The sequence below is a fragment of the Eublepharis macularius genome, chromosome 6 (genome assembly GCF_028583425.1).
Source record: "Eublepharis macularius isolate TG4126 chromosome 6, MPM_Emac_v1.0, whole genome shotgun sequence".
Lineage (NCBI taxonomy): Eukaryota > Metazoa > Chordata > Lepidosauria > Squamata > Eublepharidae > Eublepharis > Eublepharis macularius.
The window spans coordinates 84,197,922-84,223,482 of record NC_072795.1 but is presented as its reverse complement, the minus strand read 5'-3'; the positions used below and the strand labels follow the sequence as shown (position 1 = coordinate 84,223,482).

The following is a 25,561-nucleotide window of genomic DNA, read 5'->3' as shown; positions in this document are numbered from 1 at the left end:
CGCCAACGTAACCATCTTGAACTTGGTCACCTTGAAGAAGGCATTAAGGCCCCTCAGATCTAAAATGGGACGTAAGCCCCCATCCTTCTTGGGGACCAGGAAGAACCTAGAGAAGAACCCTCTTACAGAGTCCTCATAGGGCAATTCTTCCACAGCACCCTTGGCCAAGAGCGACACGATCTCCACATCCAGTTCGGCCATAGTATTATTTACAGCTGTCAGGGGTGAACTGCACCTAGGCAGCTCAACAAATTCCAGCCCGTACCCCAGTTCAACAATAGTTAAGACCTATGAGTCAGATGTTATTGACTCCCACTCAGAGAGGAGTAGACTCAGTCTGTCCGAGAAGTTCGGGGATACGGCTGGCGCGACCCGTCAGTACTGCCTCCCGGCGCCCTGCTGATCTCTCTGCTGGGCCGGTTGCTGTGGCGGACGAGGCTTGAAGGGCCTACGCCTCCTCTGCTGCTGTGCGGGAGGGTAAGGCCGCTGCTGGTAGGCAGGATACTGTTGGTAGCCCGGCCGCTGTTGCTGGTATCTGCCCTGGAAGTGGTAAGGGCCGGACCGGGGAGCGTACCGTGGCCTGGAGGTGGGCTTGTCCGCAGGAGCCAGCCCCAAGGACCGCGCCGTCTGCCTATCTTCTTTTTTCTTTTTCAGGGTCTCGTCGGTAGACTTGGAGAACAGCGAGTCCCCTTCAAAGGGCATGCTCTCCACCCTGGAACGCACCTCCTGGGAAAGGGCAGTAGACCGCAACCAGGAATGGCGCCTGAGGACCACCGCCGAAGCCATCCCTCTAGCAGCAGTGTCGGCAGCGTGGCTCCCAGCATTCATTTGCTGTTTGGACAGCCTGACAGCCTCGGTTTGCAGCAAGGACACCACAGCCTTCTGCTCAGGTGGGAGGTCTCGAGTATAGGATGCCAACTTCTCCCATAGGTAGAGCTGGTACCCTGCCATAATGGTCTGATAGTTGGCAATCCTCAGACCCAGTGAAGCGACTGTGTACTGGCGTCTACCGAGGGCATCAAGCTTCCTGCTCTCTTTATCGGCCGGCACAGAGGAATGGCCTGACCGTCGGGGATTGAATTCCTCAGTGACCAGAGAGGAAGGTGGAGGGTGCTTTACCAACGCCTGCCAGGTGCCCTGTTTTATTTTATACAGCTGCTTGATGTGCTTGGATGTTGGAGGCTGGTCACAGGGCACCTTCCACACCCTCTCCACTATCTCCTCTATACCCTCAAGCATGGGGAAGCCAATAGATGCCGGATTATCCCCGTAGATCCGCTTGAGGAGCTTGTCCTTGGTCTGGGGGACTGCCGAAGAGATGTCCACCTCGAGGGCCTGAGCCATCCTTGCCATCTGGTCGGAGTAGATGCGGAGGTCCTCGTACGGTGAACCCGTAGCTGGCACCAGATCGTCAGCCGGTGATGGCTCGGACCAGGACTCCGATTGGTAGTCGCCGAGGCTCTCCACATCGCCCTCCTCGGAACCGAGCTGGGATTCCTCACCCTGGGCTGGAGGGGGAAACCACGCTTGCTTCGACGTCGAAGGCCTCGGTTCCGACATGGAGAAACCGGCAGGTGCCCCTTCCCACTGGCAATGGTATGGCGAGGGAAGGAAGGAGGCTTGACGATGTCGGGACGCAGCGGACCGGACAGACCGGACACTGTCCCCAGACCGACGTCGCTCACGACCGGCAGCAGGTGAAGATGGTCGGGCAGGAGATGGACGGCTCCGACGAGGTGACGGGCTCGGTCCCAACCCCGGCGACCGACGGGCAGGCGATGGTCGACTCCGACGGGACCGCGGGCTCGGCTCCGGCCCAGAAGAGAACTCCGCATGCACAGTCTCAAAGGCCATCGGATCCGGCACCGGCACGGAGACCTCCTCCTGTTCAGGGAAGGCCAGATGAGGTGAAGGCGTATGAGGAAGCACGATGACCTCCTCTTGAGGAGCGGGATGCGGCGACCGATGATGTTTGGTCTTCTTCTTTCTTGCCGGTTCCGAAGAAGACCTCGGAACCGACGCGCTCCTCGCCTTCGAAGGGGACCTCTGCTTAGACCTCTTCGCCTTGACCGGGATCGAGCCAGTCGTCGGTTCCGACCAGGGACTCGGAACCAGGATCCTCAGTTCCGAAGTCGGTCTCGGATCCGACCTGGTGGATGACGCGCTGCGGGGCGGCGGCGCCGGACCCTGCACTGGAGAGGCCGCTCTCGACGCCGAGGCACTCGGGGGACGCGGCTTCGACCCCGACCTCACGGAGGCCACTGAGCCAGCTCCTGAACGCCTTTCGGCAGAGGGGCTAGGGCCGGCCTTAGGTAACGGGGTCCCCTCACAGTGATGAATTCAGTCGGGCCCTCCGATCCTGCCGGGCCTTGTTAGTGAAGCCCTGGCAGATCCTGCAGGCCGACACATTGTGGGTCTCCCCCAAACAAAAAAGACATAAGTCGTGGCCATCGGTCTTGGCCATCTTAGTGTGGCACTGAAGGCAGTGTTTGAAGAGAGCTGTTGAGGCCATCTTCAGGGGCACGCGAGAGAAGGGTCAAAACAGTCCGAGTCGTATTACCGAGTTCACGTCAAAGTCCAAAGCGAGATCCAAAGAATAGTCGAGGTCCGAGTCCGAAGTCACACAAGCCAAAGATCAATCAGTTAGAAGGCACAAAGCACAAAGCACAGAGCACGAAGCTCTACGTTCTCTCCAAGCGGCGGCAAGAAGAGAACTGAGGGAAGGGGGCCGTTGGTCGCTGGAGGAGCATGTGACCGTTTGGGCGGGAAGACGGTCGCTGAGGCGCGCGATCAACGGTCCCCTCGGAGCCATGGAAGCTCTAGAAAATTCTCCGGCGGCTGGCCTGCGCCTGCGCAGTCCCCATGTGTGGAGGCACAGAAGAACGAAGATGAACAAGCAGGTTTTTTACCAAACAGACAAATTAGAGACAATCTAAGGACAGTTATAAATGCTATTGAATACTATGACAGGCGTTGTGATAAGGAGGTTGGTTTCTTCTTTGTAGATGCTGAAAAAGCATTTGACAATTTGAACTGGGACTTTATGTTTGCCACTATGGAACAGCTACAAATGGGATAAAGATTCATAAGAGCAGTGAAAGAAATTTACAGAGACCAGAGTGCAGCAATTGTGGTGAATGACGAGTTGACTAAAAAACTGATTATTGGCAAAGGAACTAGACAAGGTTGCCCGTTGTCTCCACTGTTGTTTATTTTGGTTTTGGAAATTTTAATGATACAGATTCGAGAAGACAATGCAATCCATGGAATAAAGATAAAATACTTTTCCTACAAGGTCAGAGCATTTGCAGATGATATAATGTTAATTGTGGAAGATCCAATTGAAAACATGCCTAAGGTAATAGAAAAAATTAAAGAATTTGGAGACTTGGCAGGTTTTTATGTAAACAAAAAGAAATCAAAGATATTATGCAAAAATATGACCAAGTTAAAACAGCAGCAATTGATGGAACTAATAGACTGTGAAGTAACAAATAAGGTGAAATATCTGGGAGTTGAACTGACTGCAAAAAATATAGATCTATTCAAGAATAATTATGAGAAATTATGGACTCAAATAGAGCAGGATTTGATTAAATGGAATAGATTGAACTTGTCATGGTTGGGAAGAATTGCAGTAGTTAAGATGAATGTGTTGCCAAGAGTGATGTTTCTGTTACAGACAATACCAATCATTAGGGACTCTAAGCAGTTTGACAAATGGCAGAGGAAAATATCGGAGTTTGTGTGGGCAGGCAGGAAGCCTCGAGTGAAAATGAAAGTATTACAGGATGCAAAGGAAAGAGGTGGAATGCAATTGCCCAATTTGAGACTTTATTACGATGCAATTTGTTTGGTATGGTTGAAAGATTGGATGAAGCTGAAAAATCGCAAACTGCTGGCCTTAGAGGGATATAAAAAATTATTTGGATGGCATGCATACTTATGGTACGATAAAGTAAAAGCAGATTCTATGTTTTTGCACCATTACATTCGGAGAAGCCTCTTCTCAACCTGGAAGAAGTACAAAGACTACCTGCAAGAAGGAATCCCCTCCTGGGTGGTTCCATATGAAGTAATAGATCCGAGAACGGTTGATAATGAACAACAGTGCTTAACGTACAAGGAGATAACGCGAATAGAACTTTCTAAAATAAGAATAAGGACGCAACAAGAGTTGTCTCCAAATTATGACTGGTTTCAATATAGACAAGTTAGAGATCTTTATTACTCGGACTGTGTGAAGGGAGGGATAAGAATGGAGAACTCAGATTTAGAGAAAGCAATTCTACAAGAAGAAAAAAAGGAAATCTCTAAGATATACAAAGTACTGTTAAAATGGTATACGGAAGATGAAGTAGTTAAAGTGCAAATGGTGAAGTGGGCTATAAATTTTAATAAAGAAATAACAATGGAGGCGTGGGAATATTTGTGGAAAAATACATTGAAGATTACGACATGCACCAGTATCAAAGAGAATCTCTACAAAATGATTTATCGTTGGTATCTGACACCAAAGAAAATTGCGCTAGGGAACTTGAATACATCTAATAAATGCTGGAAATGTAAAAAGCATGAGGGATCTCTGTATCACATGTGGTGGACTTGTGAGGTAGCTAGGCAGTACTGGGGGGAAATAATAAGAGTAATGAGTGAGATTTTACAATTTCAAGTTAATAAGAACCCAGAACTCCTGCTACTGAACTTGGGAATGGAAGATATTCCAGCACAACACAGGACATTGTTATTCTACATGACAGCAGCAGCTAGACTCTTATATGCGCAGAAATGGAAAGTACAAGAAGTGCCAACTATTGAGGACTGGGTTTACAAATTGCTGTACATGGCGGAGATGGATAAAATGACAAGAAAATTGAGAGACCTTGACCCGGGACAGTTTAACACGGACTGGGAGAGGCTGAAATGATATTTGGTGAAAAAATGGGAGGTGGGAGGACAGTGGCAGTTTGATAATTACTGAAATATAACAAAAGGAGAGGGGAGTGACTATACCGGGGGGGGGGGAGAGTAAAGTGAAAAAATTCTAAGCAATTATTTTATTTCAGTAGTATGAATAGTTGGGTATCAATAGTGTTACTATCATAAGGATTATAAGGATAGAATTTAATTAATTTTTTTTATGTCAGCAGATAACTGTACAATGGAGAATAAATATACATTAGCATACATAATATAGGTCTAATTGATAGACTTTTGCTGAATGTATACATGAATTGTTTGTTGGATAGTTTTATAATGGAGAAATTAGTTAATCAAAAAGGACAAGACATGTAAAAGAAAGTAAAGAGTATCATATAGAGTATAAGTCAAATTGATTGATTTATAATAAATGTATGCAATGTTTATAGAAGTATTTGAAGTTATGCATAAAGAGGGACAAATTGTTTGCCCCATTTTGAAGTACTTAGAAAGAGTAAGATAGAGTACAGAATACCAACATGATTATTATTATTATTATTGAAAAAAAGTTAAGATTGTCATATTTTTACCCATTTGGGAAGAAAATAGAGATAGCCCTATGTTACTATAGATAAGCTTAGAAGAGTTTGAAAGTATATTATAATAAGTACAATAAGTTTGAAATGAGTAGAGGGAGAATAGACAAGGGGTTGGAAAACTGTTGGAAGTCAACAAAAGGGGGGGGAAGGGGGGGTTAGAACTGGAAAATTTAAGGGAATGATTGTAATAAATTCTATATGTGTCTAATCCAATACAAATTTTTATTAAAAAAAAAAAGAACTCCTGGAGGATCTCTCTATATCTGGTAAGTGGCTAACAAAGTAGCAAATGAGGGTCAATGTAGGTAAGGGCAAGATGATGCAGTTAGAAGCAAAGTAATCCTTACTTTAAAAATATGCTGATTGGGTCTGAACTGGCAGAGACTAAAATAGATAGCTCTTGGAGCTATAGTGAACAGCTTGATGAAATGCAGTGCAAAAGGCAAACTCCATACTGTGGATTATTAGGAAAAGGATGAAAAATAAAACCACCAATACTATAATGTCCTTTTATAGACCTGTACTGCGATTTCATTTGGACTATTACATACAGTTCTAGTTGCCAAATCTCAAAAAAAATGTGGACATGGAAATACTGCAGATGGCAACCTAGATGATCAACAGTTTAAAGTATATAACTAGAAACAAATACACTCATGATATGGTGACTGAAGAAGGAAGATGTGCAAGCCTGAGGTTCCTTCAAAGCATGTTCCCATAGCACAGACCTGTGCTATGGCCCTTTGGGCTTAAATATAGAGGGCAAGAAACTGAAGAAAGATATGCAATGTGCTGCAGCTCAACTGTTATCAGGAGCGAGCAGGAGCATGAACATCACTCCCATCCTATAGTTATTCTATTGGCTACCTATCAGTTACCATGCTAAGTTCAAGGTATTGGTTATTGCATATAAAGTTCTTCACGGCTTTGGTCCGACATACCTACGGGACTGCGTCCCTCCCTTTGTTCCTCCACGGCAGCTTTGCTCATTTGAACAGGGTCGCCTGCAGGTACCAGAATGCATATGGGCAAAATCAACAGCGGCCCGTACATGGGATCTCTCTGTGGTGGCTCCTACCCTGTGGAATGACCTGCCTGAGGAAGTCAGGAGAGCCTCCACTCTCCTGGCTTTCCGCAAATGATGCAAAACTGAATTCACCACTCTGTTGCCTTAGATTTTATCTGGTGCTTTAAATATGTATTCCTATGTACCATCTGTGCTTCATGTTGTCTAATGTCAGTTCTAGAAGTGATTATGTTGTTTCAGTATTTTTCTACTCTGTATTGGATTCTTGGTAATGCTATGTCTTTTTAAACTTGTATTTATTTATCCTATGGAATTTTTTATGGAAATGTCCTTGATACTGTATTAAAACGTACTTGATACTGATTGTACTAATCTCATACTGTGTAATCCACCTTGTGTCTCAGTGAGAAAGGTGGACTATAAATGACAAATAAATACCTAACCACCAACTCACCTTAGGGTAGGGCCACACTTAGGAGAGGATTAATGAGAGGCCAGGTTCCTCTGCTGCTCCCAAAAGCAGAGGCATCAAGTCCTACAACAACAACTACCACTCTCCCACTCACCCACCCAACATACAAACCCCATTTCCTGCCTCTGAACTTCCTGTATGCAAAGGGCTAGCTTATGCTCTTCACAGAAATAATTTAACCCTGACTGCCAAAGCAGATTGCCTCAACATATTTATTTATGCTGAATTATTTATAAGCTACCTACAGATGTCCACTGTACTCTCATCTTTATTAATAATTAATCTATACTGACATTGCATCTTCACAGAGGTTGGTCTCTAATTTGGGTTCTAAACACAAGTTTAGAGGTTTTTTAGCATCCACATAACACTGTATTCTAATTATCTACTGTCCAGGTTTTTCACATCCTTTGTATTTTCTTTTTCAAACATGACTTTATAACATTTTTGCAAAAAGAGTTCTGCCCAGGAATCAAAAAGAGTCTGTTAGCAAACTATCTGGTTAGGAAGGTATAAGATTTTGAACATTCCACCTACATAAGCACCATTTTTTCATCAGCCCCTTGGAGCTGCTGTTTTCCTCACTGCACCATGAGAGGGCTTTTAGAAAATAAACAATAACATTATTTGCCACAATCTATTAATTCCTCTGAATTTCCAGCTTTATTTTTTTAAAGTCTCTAGCCCTTTTTACTTTGTACTCTTTCATTTAAAATGAAAGCTGAGTATTCAGAGAACTAATAGAGCACGGCAACACATTATGTTACTGCATTTAGTGCAATACTGATGACCTTTAAAAAAAAAGGTATCAAAAAGCCCTCTAGTGACATGGAAAAAATACAAGAAAATGGCAGCTGAGGGAGATAAAGTATGCACTAAATTCCAATGTGGACCTGCCAGTGCCAGTGCAAGTGGCTTCTGCATTTGCAGTGGTGATGACAGGGAAATCAAGAGTCTTTGTTGAATGCTATAGCCTGAATCACAAAGGGTTACCTGTGTTCATATGGTATTTTTCAAAGTCTAGAACATTTAAGCATAAAAATAATAAACTTATGTTTGTAATTTCACTTTTGACCCAGCTACAAAGCAGCCCAACCCACAGGAAGCAGCAGAAAACATCTCTGTTATTTGCTCTCATAAGACCCAGATAAGAGGGTTAGTTTGTAACAGATTCTAACAAGAGAAGATTTCCATTCCTTTTTTCAGAATTCTCTACAGCTGCCCTTCTTGCTACAGCTAGGAGGGACATGAGGGTGGCAAGCCCCTCAAGAACAAAATTCCTATCGCAGCAATCTAAAAAGTTTTTTTTTCCAACACTCACCTTAAGCTTCATTTTGTAAGCATAGTTGCAACTTGCAAACTGAAAAATAACTCTACTGTATAAACATGAGTCATGCAGCAGAAATTTGGTATGGCAAAGTAACCACTGGGAGGACTTGGATTGAAGAAAAGTCAGCATATCTGTGGGCCTGGCAAACTGGCATGCAACATGACTGTGGCAACAATCCCATGTAAATGCCCTTTAGTTTATTACATACATATGATTCATGAAATCTGTGTAAAAAGCTAAGACAGTAACCATGATTACGGTAACTTCATCAATCTGACAGTTTCTGCTCAACTTCTAAAGAAAGAGGCAGAACCAAGCTAGATCTGGGTAGAAGAATTGGCCTTGTTGTAGAAGATCATCAGGTGGTGGCATCCGAAATAGATGCATCCCACCACATCTCAAAGCATGGGTGCAAGCGGTTTCTTTACAGGTGGGCCTCCTTCTATGCTTAGAACTGCTGTGCAGCTGGTAAGTAGCCAGAAGACACTTCCAGCGCTTGGCCCTGAGCCTTTCCTGTGAGGCAGGTGACCAAAGTCTTGGTTCTATGTAGCATGATATGCCACTCTTAAGATACAGCATTTTATACAGTCATACTGTATAAACATAAACAGAATACCGCACAATACTCCCCTGAAGGATGAATACCAGTACTGCTCAACCAGTTTTGTCTGTGTACATAAAAACTTTTTATTCAGATTGAACTGCAACAAGATCTTATTCTAAATATGCAGAAAGCTCAGGACAATGCAGTATTTTGCCAACGCTTGTGCTAAGTATATTAATCTTTATGATGACTTGCGCAGTACAAGCCATGAGAGATTGAATTGTCTGGTATAATCCAACACATTATGCCTGATGCCTCTATCAAGTTGCAGAGTAACTGCTTAGTGAAAATAGTGCACTATCACAAGCCTCAAACAATCCAGTCATGCTTCATGAGGAATGAAAATTCATTTACTAATGGGGGAGGTAGGAAGAAATCATATCTGAATCCATCCACAAGCAGTTGTCTAAAAATCCTTAAACATAAAAGGTGAGCTGGGTATTCCCGATGACTCACCTTTTATCTGGCACAGGTGGGCTGAGGACCCTATGGCGTGCCTGCACCAGGATAAAAGGAGAGTTGTCACTGGCAGGCCTCTGAGGGGCCACAGAGTCGGCAGGAAGGCGCAGCACTGCGGAGCCCACCCCCCATGGCCTCCCCGCCACCTCCATGGCAGTGGCAGGTCTGTGCTGAGCCTCCTCACCACCTCGATGGCCCCTCAGAGGCCTGCCTGTGGAGCTAGCGGGGAGGTGCAGCGCAAGGGAGGCCCCTCTGCTGTGGCCTTCTGGCTGCCTCTGCAGCAATTGCGGGGCTGTGGAGCCAGCAGAGACTAAGATGCAGCACAGAGGAGCCCCCACCCAGTGTGGCCTTCCCACTGCCTCCACGGCAGCAGTGGGGCCTTGGCCACACTGCTAGAACTGCTTGTATTTACTTTTGCTATGGGCTCTTTTGCTAGTTGTAGACATTTTATAGGTACCTGTGTTTGTCCAGATTTTTTAAAAAACCTAAAAAAAACTAAAACACCACAAAACAGTATACAAGTTTTCACCTATTCCAGAACCACCACCCCACAAAAATCCAGGGAATGTTATAGGCTTTGATGAAGGTCACTGGTATGCAGTTTCTAAAGAATGAGTCAGACTTGGTTAGATTAGGTGGTGTTAGTATAACTGGTTTAAACTTGTACCACAATCTTCTGGGAAGAAGGAAATGTTAGCCTCTGTGTAAAAAAATAAAAGCCAGTGATTAACTGAATGTCTCCAGGACCAAATACAATAAACAAATTTTTAACTGTAGTGTATACAACTTTCCTTTTTAGTTACTAGCTATCATACAGTGGGAGCAAATATACGTTGTTCACTCTTTGATAACATGTGTGTTAGGAATTTTACAATGGATAACTGCAATTTCACCTGCCCTAAGGCACATTTACAAGAAAACAGTGATTTTACAGTTGCTAAAGGATAGCTCAGCACCTCATGCATATGATCTAACACCTGGATGCACACCTTAGTGTGGTGAGGGGGGGGGTCTGAGAGTGTCAGTGAAACTAATAGCAATACCATCAGGAGTTTAGACTCCATCAAGAGTCTTCAGGAATCAGCCTGAGAACTGGAAAAGAGCAAATTTGTGAACCAAGCTCATCATGCACATCACTGAGCTGAGGCAAGACAGCAAGCTGGCAATATACATGGTTATATCATATACAAGAACCTTCAATGGAACAGGGATTTTCCTGCAGGTTGACTTTTTGCAAAAGCAAGTTTCTCCAAATGTATGCTTCCTTACAGCACAGAAAATGTATCTAAAAATTCCTACTACTATTCATAAAGAAAAAACTCCTGTTATTACTTTTATTTTCTGGAAAAGATTCTTAACACAAGTTGACAAATATAACCTAAGAAGGTAGGCATCAACTTTTGACTACACTGTCTCAGCTATGAGAAAATAGATATTTTACCTGGAATATAACAGCAAATTTACATCACTCCTCAAAGGGTTTATTTATTTCCTCTTTGCCTCCTAAAAGGGGAGGTGAAACTGACAGAGCCTTCAGGAGGCAAAGAGGAAATTAGCAATCCCTCTGAGGAGATCTTTGCTGGCTCTGCAGAGAGGGGAAATTGACAAAGCCTTCCGATCTCTTTTAAAACTCATCTTCCCAGCTAAAATTGCAACTCCCTTCACATACATGTCCTCGTGTAATTCGTCTCTTGTAGCTTAGCTCTTGGATGTCTAAACTACAGTTTAAGAACCAGATTCTATCCATGAGTTCTCAGTTCACATTCCAGAATCCTGGACATTTCCCTATTTGAGCCTTTGCCTTGCTGGTAGCTACAAAAGAGAGCCTAGTTTTCCTAAACCTGTTCTTAGAGAAAACCTGAACATTCCCTGCCCAATACCTAAGGGTGATTTTTTGCTACTTTTTTAAAGTCACAAAGTAACTTGCATTTAAGTAATTCTTCCATATAAAAAGAAGTTAGCATATTTCTTTCCACAGCTAGTGTGGCTATAAGAGGGGCCATGTGTGGGTTTTTCTGGTATGGGAGTCACTTCCCAGGGGTTATTTAGCCACACACACCTCCCTCCTGTTCCCTTCAGCCCCGGAACAGGCAAGGGTCTTATTGGCTGTCACCACTTTGGTTTGGTAATTCAACTAGGAGCAGGCCCATAGCCCCTCCTTTCTCTTCGCCCTTTCTAACCGCCCCTCCGCTGATGAGGCTATTGCCAGGCGACCACTTAAGCTTGAGGCATAGGGAACCAGACAAAGTAAAGTAAACTGCTTTATTAAACAGAGGCAATCACTAAATGGGGGGTGGGAAAGCTTGGGAGAAACAGTATGACAGGATACATAGAACAAATAAGGCAAAATGAACACAAAGGACCCACAGAAAACAATAAAGCCATCTAACTCAGCTAACTGATTATTCCCTTACAGGCCTTTCCTGGGTCCAACTCACCCTCCCTGGGTAAGGGAACCTTCCCTGCTGTAAGTGAACCTCTTTCCACTCAACTTCTAGGGGAAGAACACTTTACCCCTTCAGGGGGGCCATATATTACTCTTTCCTATTGCCCAGCCTCCTCATTGATGATTGGCCTTTCTTTGCCCTCCATTTTTCCTTAGCACAATCCTAAAGCTGGGAAGGAACTGGCAACCAGGCCTACTGGAATATTTATTGTAAGGCTTCAGGATTCCTTGAGGCCTACTGGCTAGTAAGATCAAATACTGCAGAGACAGCAATGCAAACACAGAAGAAACTACAAAAACTGGAGGGCCTGAATCTGCAGGGAGAAGCACTCTCTCCTCAGAAACACTCCTTTGTATGAACTCTCTATTAATGTTTTAGGACTCCTGTGAAGAACAGAAGGCATCTCAACATAGAGCACAGCTACAAGTTGCTGCAATTCAAGGGACTGACCACCATACAGAAGTCAGAAAGACTGAGACCTAGGTCTGCTTGAGTAAAACAGGCCTGTTTTGTTACATGATTGTTGTTATATATGCTCTATTATTGTATTGTATTTCTGTAACCTGTTTTGTTCAAGGGCAATATCAAATAAATAGATTTATCTAATTTGAGAACTGGGAGAGTTCATGTCTATGACAGTGTGATCCCACCTTGTGACACTTGCATTTATAAAAGATTACAATGAACAAACTTGAAAAAACCATCTTATTTGGAACAAACTACAATTTGAATATACTGCTTACTTTTTTCTTCTCATGTCCAGTTTGGTAGTTCAAAGTCACGAATAAAAGTAGTTTGAAAAATTCCTGGGGACAAATGAGTTATGCTTTGTATAAATAATTCAAAATAGTCATAGACTGCTGGTATTATTACTCTGCCACAGTTTTTAGGGACATCAAGCAGTGCTATTTAGGTTTAAATTGAGCAAAGCAAATGATCATTCAATTAGATTTAGGGTTGCCAGGTATCCATTTTTGAGTCACACGGTCTGGTATTTTTTGGATGCAGGCAGGGAGAGTAGAGGAGGAAGGGGAGGGAATGGCACGCAGGAAGCTGGCCCACTCATCCCCGGCAGAACAGGCAGGACTTGGCCAGAGGCCAGCACTGCTTGCAGGCCAGGTCCACAGTGCCCCCACCTCTCCGCTCCACATCAAGGGACACCCCCAAAACACCCATAGCAAGAGAAACACAGCACTACCTCATCCTCCCTGCCCCAGCTCCTTCCTTCAGCTCTCACCTTTTGGGTTCAGCCCAGCTGCACCAACACAGAGCATGCAAGCCACTAGAGGTAAGAGAGCAGCCATTGTCTTGCTTCTCCTTCTCCTCCAGCTAATTTCCCTGGGCAGGCTGCTACTTCCAAGTCTGGGAAACACTTCAGGGAAATGCTGCAGCTGGACTGGTCAGGCCAGCTCACCATCACCAGGCCCCAGCTACATGGTTGGGCCCAGCACAGTCCGGTGTCAGGCTATGGGTGACAGGCTATGGCAGATAGACCCCTGTATCATTGCAGCAAGAATTCCAGGCTCTTGGTTAAATGGTTTTATTCATAAATCAGATCATTTTCACAGATATGTCCGTAGGATTACTCAGAAGCAAGATTAGCAACTAAGCACTAAGAAACAGGTTGACAGGAATGATAACATGCAGGAAAACCCTTCCTCATAACTCACAAGTTTACTCCTTCCCCCTCCCAACAGTAAAACAGGACTTTTGCCACGAACTCGTCCTGAGAATGTCTCACATATTTGTACTATCAGGTCGAGACATTGAAAAAGCAAGAGATCAAAGCTGAGACACAGCAGTGCATGGGAGTGAGTAGTATACAAGGTCAGAAACACTCAGAGTTTCTACAGTCCATTAGATAAGGCACCTGCAGCTTCAAGAAGCCCGTGAAAGCAAAACAGTTATGGCATCGGTAATATGACATCAAGTTATAGCATGAACCATTGGTTCAGAACAACAGGTCAGCATTAAGTAGTTTACAAAACGAAAGAGGCTTCTTAAAGAGAGAGTAACTGTTCTTAAACGCCCTACCACAAGCTCTCTCCAAGATCAATATACTTTCATAAACTTGTTTTAGGTTTTTACTTTATAAACTATTTAATGTAAAGTGCTCTGTGCTCTTATTGTGCAATACAAACAAGTTAATAAATATCACATTTCAATATAGTTTACAGTAATAGTTACAAACAATTCACAAAGTTATAATCCTCTTATATATGTCACTTGTCACAATAACATTCAAATAAATATGCAACCATAAACATATAAGCATCCCTAGTTATGTTTTGTAAAATAAATTATTTGCCCTATTCAAGATAAGATTAGCAACTACTAAGTTTGGGAAGAACAAACCATCAGTGGACAAAATCTTACACACATTTGCAATTCAAATGCTGTTTTCAGTACTGCTGGAGACATGAAACATCAGTACACTGATTCCTATTGTACTTAGACAAGTAAGATCAGTTGGTGCTACTAGTTTGGCTCAGCAATAAAGAGGTGACACAAACAAGTGCTGGGCACTTTGCCACATATTAGGATGATACTGAAATTGTGTCAACTTTATGCTTATTTCTTACAGACAAGTGCTAGATCTTTTTATATTCAAAAGGAGAAATCTCTACTATACTAATGCAGCAGTTTTCTTCCTATTCCTCAAGATATATATTCTTAGTAACAGCGTAAAGTCTATGAGGAGCGCAATTCCGTAAGAGATTATTTGCATCTTATGGTTAACAAGTATTTTAGTCTGCACAAATGAAAAACTGATAACCTACTCCTCTTTCTGTCCTGATATGCTGCAACAATTTCCTTCCAGCAAGGAAGTTCTTACATGGAAGAAGTTCGAAAGTGTGATCACATTCTGTAGTCTATGTTGCTATGTACAAAATGCAAACAAAGGAGGAGGAAATGGTATAAAGAAAGAAAGCTGCATTAACCAGTAGCTAATAGTAGTATCTGATCAGGACTCCTCACATATGTAACTTTGAGCTTAGAAACAACAATACTTACATCAAGAAATCTTATGGAAGGAATCTTACGTTGGACTAAAGCATTCAAAGTGTTATACTTGCCATTTAGGTTATAGATGTTTCTAGCAGAAATTGTCTTGAAATCAAGAAGTACAGAAGTGAAGAACTAAGCCTCTTCTGTATCTGTCACCTGCATATTGCAACCTTGTTTCCCATTCTAGCTCTAGTATATTCCTTGTGCTATTAGACTAATATGAAACAATGAAAGTTTTAGCTTACATTCCAATGTCACGTTTGTGAGCACTAGCAAAAAATCATCAAATGCTACTGGATATAGATCTGAACACACAAAGAGTATGGGAGTGGCTGATGCATGAATATATAATTGCATCTGAATTTGATAGTAATAGTAGTTAGGTAAGCACATTAAGCTGCAAATCTCTAAGAACTGTTTACAATGAATTTCCTAGTTAAGCAGAAAGCAAGTCAGTCACCATATCCCTCTACATGACAGAGTGGAGACATGCTCTACTTCTTATCTTGCATGACTGAATTTGTTCAAAAGGAAAAAACAGGCCTGCAGCCAAACTATGAGAGACACCTTCCTATTTCTTTTACAGTAAAATCAAGTTGATGAATACTGGAACAATCAGAGCTTAAATAATTTCTTTGTTCTAATTACACTTTCTTTAAACAAATCACTCAAGTTTTGCCGCATAATATCATATAATATGCACATCTTAATTTCCTGAAAATATTGCCACAAATTTAACACATTAGATGTTATCCTTCTCTTCTTTAAAGGTGGTTCCCCTAGCTACTCACAAATTTAAGCCGAGGGAGAAATATTAAACAATCCAAAGTCTGTCAGAGCAATCCTATGCACGTTTACTTGGGAGTGACCATAATGACTGAATTGACAGTCATAAGATTGAACTTCATGGTAGAGTTCTATTTGAACTACAGTCTCCCCAATCCTAGCTAATAACCACAGAATGCTGACATATAAGTTTTAAGTTGATTGAGACTGCAATGGAATCCTCACCAAACCATCACAATGTTATTTAAGTAAAAAAACAAAGCTTTTTAGTATTAAAAATTAGAAAGCAAAGTTTTCCAGAATGCTGGCATAGTATATCATTTGCATTGTGATTTTCAAACTTCCCACATTTTAGGAAATATTTTTCATTGACGTATCTGTTGAGGAATCCTTGAACATCTGCCATAAATTCCTGTGCATCACAGAATGTGCAAAATCCCAGCCAAGCCTCTATGCCTTTCTGATGTTACACATGAACTGAAAGCACACTCTAGAATACAATAAATTTATCCCAACCTCCATAGGTTGAGGTTAACTTGTCCAAATGTATGGCATTTCACATTGAGAAAACCAAAGAGTCTCTCCCCTCCAAATGAAAACTACTCATCTATGTTACATTAGTACATGAAATATTTTGTTATACATAACACTGTATATAAACACCACTTGGTAACAATATTTAGGTATTATTCTAATAATTTTATTACTGGAAAATCAAATCCCATAGAGAATGTGTGTAACGATCACTGAAACAAGAAGCTTCTGTACATAGGAATAAGAATGGATGCTCAGTTACTTTAACATGCATTCCACTTCTAAAGCGGTGACTTCTAGATACTCATCAGAAATAAGAAGTTCAGTAAAGTCTTATTACAGACACAGCTTCAGCCTTGACTCTTCTAGAAGCAGCCAGAATAATTTGAATTTGCAACAGTGTCAGAAGAAAAGCATCCCATTACATACCTTTTGTAGAAAGCAATAGCAAAATGTCATGCTAACAGTGCCTGAAACACATGATAGCACATAACTTTCTTCCATTTGAACCTTGCCCAAGAGCCTATGGAGAAAAAGAGACCTCTACAAATTTACAACTGTCTAACTACTACTTACTCTTCTCTAAGACAGACAAAACGCTTGCCTATTTCGCTTCCCTAATCATTTGTTAACTGTACCTTTTATCAACTGGGATCATCTCCTGCCTTCCTACACCAGCAAGGTTACTCACCTTTAATCCACATCAAAAACTTTGACATCACCCCACTGAAATACCACCCTAGTATTCTCAGGGGTCAAATTATACATCTACTTACCATTAAAACGTAAAGCAAGGGTAGGATCTATATGAGAGAAAATAGAGCACACAGGTAAGGTGTGGCTAAACCTTCCCTCCACCTTGTCTTGCAACTCTGCATTTGAAACATTTATTCCCAGTCTTGTTCTAATATGGGAAGTAAACCAGAAGTGCCCTCATCTACACACAGTGCTTTTAAAAATTATAACCCCCCTAGCACCTACTTTATACTTGTATGAATCAATATGTAAATATGAATGGCTTACTCACCATAGCTCGCTTGGAACAAGCATTTTTTCACTAAACCATTCCATTATAGGACCTTGTGAAAAGCACTCTCTCATCAACCTTTTCTACACCAGCTCTACCTTAGATGTATCTAACCCACACAATCCTGCATGCCCATTACCAAACTGATCAAATAACACTATAATTAGTCAGCATCACTAATACATTTTCCAACAAGCCCATGCTCTTGAAAAACCTTTTGGGTCAATCCCACTGCCCATTTTGGCCAAGTAGCTGCACACTGCTTGTTCCCATCTTCCAGTACTAAAGAAGAATACTTTAATATATTTCTCCCACAGCCCTGTCAAACAGCCCCAAAGATGCTGAGAGTAAGTTAAATCCCCCTTCACCAACTAGTTTACTTATCTTTATCTTACATCACTGTAAAATGTGTACACAGAGAGAATTCCTACCGCTTTTCCTGTTTCAGGGATAGAACTACTGTTGTAATGATACCTTATTACTTTAATACCTACTATAATACATGGACAGGACAGGGAGTGTAGCAATCTTCATGCCTGGCAAGATATTCCAGTACAGGATATTTTAAAGGTATCTGAGAGACCAATTCACTCCTCACACAGTAACTACATTTAGCTTACAGGGCAAACAAGCCACAGGAAACATCCTGAAAAGAATGAAACAAAATGGCATGCAAAGCAACACACTACCTGCAGGGAGAGGAAAGAAGATAGTAGTGCTTCCTACAGTGCAAACCATAAGCATTATGCCAGCAAGTGCTACAATGCCCCCAACGGCTCTCCTACTGTGCAGCCCTGTGAAGAATTCACTCAACTCTAAACCCATGCTTTGATTTGAATCCATGGGCACGGGATTACATTGTTAACTGAACCACTGGGGTTCAACATAATGCATAAGGATTGGCCAAATATACACACACACACAAGTAATGCCATTTTGTAATTTATTGCATCTTTCGCAGAATGTCCCGTCTGTCGATTACTCAAATCTAAAGCCGCTGGAAATCAATGGACTTGGACTGCATAAGATAGCATTGTAAGGACAACACCTGCTAAAGATCACTCGGAGTTTACGTTAGAATAAGTGGTTCGACGTCGAAACACCGTAACCGCTTTGCCCACTGCAAGACCCAGCCAACAGCCCAAGTCTTATACCCGGCCCAGTCAGTCCTCAATGCCCACTGCACCCACCTCACAAAGCACCAGCCCGCTCCAGGCCTCTTCTCGGGAGAACCGGCTTCCCTGCGCCTGCCGACCGCTTCCTCTTCGCCTGCAGCCAAGGACCAGCCAGGCTCGCTCCCCTCAGAATCCCCTCACCGTTCGCCTGCCCACCGGAGCTTCCCCGGGGCCGCGCCAGCGACTGCCGACGCTCCCTTTCCCACAGCCCCCTCCGCCACAGCCCGCCGCGGCAGTTCCGAAGCAGGTGCGCCGCCGCCCTCAGAAACCGCAGCTGCCCGAGCCGGACCCACAACCGCCGCCAACGACCTCAGAATCACCTGAGGGGAGGCGGACAGGAACGTTCTTCCCCCGGCGGGAAAGGACCCCCGCCTCCTCCTCGCCTCAACAGCAGCCTGCCCCCGTCCCCCCGCCGGCCTGACTCACCGGGACGGAGCTGGAAGCCGCCGTCAGCGCGGCTGCACCAGAGCGCCCGCTCGCCCTGCTGGAGGATGTAGTGGTCCTTGGCTTGGAAGAGCTCCATTCTGGGCAAGCGAAGAAAGGCAGCGGCGGGAGAAGGAGAACCGCGCCTCAGCCAGCCTCGCAGGGAAGGGACGCCGCGCTCTCCCAGCGCCCGCAGCAGCAGCGCCACCTCTGCCGAACCGCCGCTGCCTCTAGGAACTGGCGAGAACGCGCATCACCCGCGCGCGACCTCCACCCACCCTTTCCCCCCGCTCTGTCCCGCCCAGCCTCTACTGACGCCACCGCCGTTCCTGTTGGTGCTTGAGCTGAGCCGGCGGGTTCCGGTGCACAAACCACCGCCCACGTGACTTCATCTGCCAGGCCGCCCCCTTTTTTCTTTTAAAGGGACAGCGCCACTCTGGAGGTCGCCTTTTGCAACCGAACACGACGAAGGAGGGGGAGCATAGAAGAGGTCCGGCGGCCTGACGGAAGTTCGGTTACAGCCATAGCAGTCAGCCATCTCCCCTCTCTCGCCATGTTATCATGCTCGTCTGCTTTACTCTTGGGGACGCTTTTCGTGGGGTTCTTCTAGCTGGGAGTCAGAACTGGAAACACTCCCTCGTTCTGAGGAGCTCGCTACATGCCCGGAAGATACTTCCCTATGGAAGAGACAGTGGAGGCGTTGCAAAATCAAAACCTCTTATTCTGATTGTGGGTACCTTCCAACCCCATTAAAACCAACACCGGTTTATTTTCCTCTCTGGCTGTTTCGAAGGGAGGAAATACTTATCCATCAGATTTCACTGGGGTGGGTGTGCTAGACAGGTGCAATACAAACAGGAGCCTTGTGGCTCCTTCACGACTAACATTTATTGAAACGTAACGTTTAGAATACTGGCAGAGTTACTGAGGCACCACAGCTTCCCAAAGATTCCCTTTGCCCTCGCATCATCCAGGCCATCTCTGAATATCTTATTTATTTATTTAATTCGATTTATACCCATCCTCCCCACAGATGGGCTCAGGGCGGCTAACGACATTCAAAAATGCATTAAAAGTCACAAAAACAAAATCAATAATAATTTTTAAAAAGTCATTAAAATAGTCCAGGAGCAGGCTATTTAAACAAATATCAGGAGTCCATATACGGGCATAGCAGATGGCCAAGGACAGCCCCAGAAGGTTTATTCTTACAAGAATAAATCACATGACTTACCCAGCTTCACAGATCCCGCCCCCTCAGAGTGGACCAGGTTCTTCCCTCAGTGGGTTCAAATCCCCATTCTGCCATGATGCTCATCCTGGGCTAATTACTGTCAGCAGAAATCTATTTCACAGGGTTGTAAGGATAAAGGAGAGGCAAGAACCATGTAACCCAATCTGCTCTTGAAGGAAAAGCAGGATAAAGGATATACTAGGATGTCTGTAGAGCCTACTTCGTCAGATAATGCATGAAGAACATGGAAATTATAAACTATGGTAATTTATGACAATTCTGCTGCAAAAGAACACTTGTTCTCTTATCCCTGCATAAATGAAGATTTCAGATCCAGTCAGAAAGCAGAGATCATGTGTAACAGTCTTTCCCCCTCCCTCTTATTTAAGTGATTTCTACATTTGACCATTTTTCTTTTTTCTAATACAGCACAGCCACATGGGAGGGTAATACATAGATCTTGTTTATTTAAAGCATTTGACACGTCTCAAGGGAAAAAAGCCTGAGGCAGCATACAATAAAATTAGAAATTGCTCTCAATTTATAATCTCATCAGCATAAAATCAAAAGACAGCAGCATGCAGAAATAAAGCAAAGAAGGATTGCTCAAATGAGCTGATATACAGCTATTTATGTACAAATAAATGACGGTTAGAGGAAGATTGAGTTGGGATACAGATGTTTTGTAAAATAAATAATTAGCCTGGTTAGCAATAGTTAAAATTGTGACACATTCTTAAAATGCATAGTACTCCATAGCAACAATGTGATAAAGTCCATTTATACAGTCAACAGGTGCATGTAGTATGTGAAGACTGGTTCATCATAAGGTGTATTTATAAAGTGTATAAACTGCATATGCTGATAGGCCTCCTACCACATGATTTCTGGCCATTCACAAACCAAACACAACCCAGACTACGACAGTGCCACACAAACAAACCAATGACAAAAACTGAAGTGCACGTATAGCATAGAAACCAAGCAGGCAAACCTAGTCACAGACTACATTTCACATCCAGGGCTCATTTCAAGGGGGAATGTGCAGGAACGCAGTTCCGGTAGTTCCCCAAAGAGGTCACATGACAGGTGGCCCCACCCACCTGACTCTCGGCCATTTTGGGTCTGTTTTGGCCTGGATTGGGCCCAAAATGGCCAGGATTGGGCCTTAAACAGCCAGGATCGGGCCTCTGACGGGTGGTGGATCACTCTCCCGCTCAGCAGTGGCCCGATCCTGACCATTTGGGGCCCCTTTTTGGCCATTTTCAGCCCCTTTTTGCCATTTTGGGCCCAATTTAAGCCCTGAATGGCCACGATTGGGTCCAAAACAGCCAGGAAAGGTGATGTCAGGGGGTGTAGCATATGCTAATGAGTTATGCTAATAAGTTCCTCCAGCTCTTTTTCTACGAAATGACCCCTGGTCACATCACATGTATATATGTAGCATATATAATTATTGAATTAAGCATTTTAAAAGACATTCTAGGGCGGGGTGGGGGGATACACATATAATTATAGACTGGAAACACTATGGCTGTCCTTAAGACTACAGAGCAGATCAGTCAAGGAAGTGAGCAAATCCACAGACTGCAATTGAAGCCAAAATGTGCATTGATCTGAAACAAAAGACCTTACTCCTTCATCCACGGTATTTAAAATGTGCTGTAGCAGCTATTTTTTCATCCAATCATTTTCCTTGTATAGCTTGCTAAGAAGAGTTCCCACACCAGATTTCATACAAATTGAATTGATTTTAGGGCAGAGTGGCCATTTAACTTATGAGGAAAGTTCCCAGTGAGCTGTTGCCCTGGTGGCCAGAAGCAAGCAAAGCCAAACCCCACTAGCTCTACAGTGTTGCAGGAACTATGTGACTTCGGCTCTTCATTGGCATTATGACCAGATGGTGGCAGTGTGGGAAGAGGCAATGGGTGAGCAGACACCAGTTATTAGCACTGCTGGTGGGGTCATAGGTGAGTGGCCTCTTGAAGTGCCACAGAAACACTACAGTTTTACTTGTTCCTGGGTCTTTATAACTTCTCAGTCCCCCCTGACTAATATTGTAAAGAATAGAATTTGGGCTTTATAATTCTGTGTACTTATACAGATTCATGGAGGGATAGGTCCATCAATAGCTACTAGCCCTGGTGACTAAAAGGGAAGCACTGTAAATCCCAGTGCTAGGAGGCAACATTGGTATAAAATCTCGGCCCTAATGCCCTGTTTGTTGTCTGCTGTGTGAAACAGGTTGCTGAACTAGATGGACCACTGATTAGAGCCAGCAGAGCCGTTATTAGGTTCTTACTATAATCTATAGCAGGGGTGGGCAAATTGCGGCCCGCAGGCCACATGCGGCCCGCTACAGAGTTTTTTGTGGCCCGCCAAGACAGTCAGAAAAATCCGCCTTGAACCGAGATTTCCTTCCCGTGCGCGACCGAAGATTTGTCTCGTATTTTCCACTAGGACGGCTACGTCAATACGCATGCGCAGTGTAGATACGCGCTTTTCCGGTTGATCTGGTTAATTTCAATTTTGTCTTTGCAACAGTAAAACAATAAATAAATTGAATAAAACTACCGCTATTTTATTTAATTTATATTTATTGATTTTTATGATACAATGTATACCTTTTCTGAAATGCAAAGTTAACTAATGAATGCAATCGTTTTAAAAGATGCGGCCCTCTGCTAACCTCCACTCCCACAAAGTGGCCCCCGAGCCAAAACAATTGCCCACCCCTGATCTATAGTGAATGGAATAGTTTGCTTTAATCATTAAAGTCTGCACACATTTCTGCTTTTGTTGCAAGTTTAGAAATATGCTGTTGTGTCCCATCTGCATTATGCAGGAGCAGGGGTTTTTTCTGGGAAAAGAGGTGGTGGAACTCAGTGGGTTGCCCTCGGAGAAAATAGTCACATGGCTGGTGGCCCCGCCCCCTGATCACCAGACAGAGGGGAGTTTAGATTGCCCTCCGCGCCGCTCAGCAGCACGGAGGGCAATCTAAACTCCCCTCTGTCTGGAGATCAGGGGGCGGGGCCACCAGCCATGTGACCATTTTCAAGAGGTTCCAGAACTCCATTCCACTGAGTTCCTGCTGAAAAAAAGCCCTTCGCAGGAGACCACCTTTGGACAGATACTCCTGCACCAACCTGCATGCTTGTAAACTTCGGAAAAAGTTGCACTTTTGTTTAAAGCAATTGCATATTTAGCTCTTCAACTAAATTGGCACTTCATCAGATCATGCTCTTGTTTGTTTTCAAGTGGCATATCAAACTGGCATAGAATAAAGCAAAATAATGGATTCTCTTATGTGACTTGAAATTACAAGTTTCTGTTTGAAGGAAGAAACCCAAAAGCTACAAAGATGTATGAAGAATTCAGAGCTCCTCCTAGCATGAATTAATCTTACTAGTAGAGCAGCGAATTGATGACACAGCTGTCAAACTTGCAGTAGTACAGATGGCATTAAGTATCAGATATATACGGAACAGGAGAAGCGTTTTTATTCTTTGCAAACATTTGATTCTTGTACATCAGAGTTTTTCATCAATTCAACTGCTTCCCAGGCATGCTATGTTCAATTAGGTAATACTAGTGCAATGTTTTCAAGCTAGCCAGCCTGAATATTCATTGAATTATGCCAATTTAACATCAGCATGACTCTAATCACCATGGTGATGCAAATGCCATAAAACAGATGGGGTACTTTACAGGCATAAGGATCTGGAAAGCATGCAGATCGACCGAGAGTTTACATACAGATTTAAAGTTTGTTAGACTTTTTGAACAGAACACACTAGTTGGAAATGGCACTATTGATATAAATTATAACAATTATACTTAGGCCTTTGTTGTGATCTCTTCATACTGCCTCCCATACAAAACCTCTCTTCCTCAGGTTAAGGGATTCAGACAAGTAAAGGTAGTCACAACACGGGGTCCCCTGTCTCCTCTGCCCAGAGGTTTCGCTAGATAGGAATCCAGTTCCCTAAATTCACTACTACTCACCCAGCTACTGCCCAGGGTTTTTGGAGTAAGGGAACTCAATATTTATTTACCTTATACACTGCCTCCATTTAGTTAAATAAATATTTTGGTTGTGACCAGAATGATTTGTGTGTGTGTATTGTTTTCCCTGAGCCGCCACACATCCAGTCAGCCAGGTTTAAACAGGTGTGTGTGTGTGGGGCGGGGGAGAGTTAATTTTTCTTTATAAGTTTAACAACATCAGAATGAGTGAGTCAAACAGAAGGATACATTCTTCTTAACATGTGAGCTCATAATCCCAGCCTCTCATGACAATGGAGGGTTGCAATAGAACAGTTCACAAAAGCCAGCTATCACATAGACTGCTTCCTTCATCAGCACAAAAACCTTCATTCTCTTTCATGGATCTCAACCATCACAGACCTGCCTTTTTTGCTTGTGTTGCTCTGCAGTTCTCCATGTACAGCAATAGGTTATTCAAATAAATATTAATAAATCCATGCAAATCCAAGTCATCTTCATGCTTCCTTAAATTTAGAACTGAATGATGGGGTTGTATATTACAGAATGGATGAAACATATAGAGGTGACAGGTTGCTGACAGAGAGCAGAACTGAGTAGAATAATGTTGAATGTGGGGGGAAATCTGCTACTGAGGGATGGACATGCAGAGAAAAGTCAGACATCAGGGCATACTGAAAATCTAGTTTCAAATAAAAAGATGGACTGGACACGGATTTAGTTTGGGATTTGGTTTTGTTTTGCTTTCAGGAATGTTGCCAGTAAAGAAAAGTGAAAGAGTATTTTCCCCTTTGAACTGTTTCCCCCCACCCCCACCCCAAAGCTGTGTGGCATAAGTTGAGACATCTTTTGTTCAGAGCTTGTTCTATCAGGGCCATCGTCTCCTGGGCATGTGTGACTTTCAGCCCAGTAAGGGACAGCAGTCTCTTCTCAGCCCACAGGTGACTAGAAGCAACTTGGCCTTCTTGTTAGCCAGAGCATCAGCTCTGTGGCAAAGAGAAATTTAATAGATTCAGCAACAGAGATCCACTTCACTGATCTCATCTCTTGACAGATTCAGAGTACAGTACAATTTGGTTCCACAAGCAAACTGAAAAAGAGGACAAGCAGATCTTTTATATTTGTCCTTACCAGGGGTCATTTCGTAGAAAAAGAGCTGGAGGAATTCATTAGCATAACTCATTAGCATAACTCATTAGCATGCACCACGCCCCTTGACATCACTGGAAGTGTGTTGTTGGCATAACTGATTTGCATATGTCACACCCCCTGACATCACCTATCCTGGCTGTTTTGAACCCAATCCTGGCCATTCAGGGCTGAAATTGGGCCCAAAATGGCAAAAAGGGGCTGAAAATGGCCAAAATGGGCCCCAAATGGTCAGGGTCAGGCCTCTGTTGAGTGGGAGAGTGATCCAACACCCGTCAGAGGCCCGATCCGGGCCATTGCGGCCCCAATCCAGGCTGAAATGGGCCCAAAATGGCTGAGAGTCAAGTGGGCAGGGCCACCT

At 43.5% G+C, this 25,561-nt stretch overlaps 1 protein-coding gene across 2 annotated transcripts in view; it reads right to left on the bottom strand.

The window, feature by feature from the left end:
• INPP5F (inositol polyphosphate-5-phosphatase F) overlaps window positions 1-18,985 on the bottom strand; it is a 79,881-nt gene extending 60,896 nt beyond the window's left edge. For both annotated transcript variants that reach the window (XM_054984112.1, XM_054984114.1), the window contains exon 1: window positions 18,816-18,985. In XM_054984112.1, the coding sequence (XP_054840087.1) occupies window positions 18,816-18,912 (97 nt within the window). In that variant the 5' untranslated portion in view covers window positions 18,913-18,985. The remainder of the gene's footprint in view (window positions 1-18,815) is intronic.
• Window positions 18,986-25,561: the final 6,576 nt, after the last annotated feature.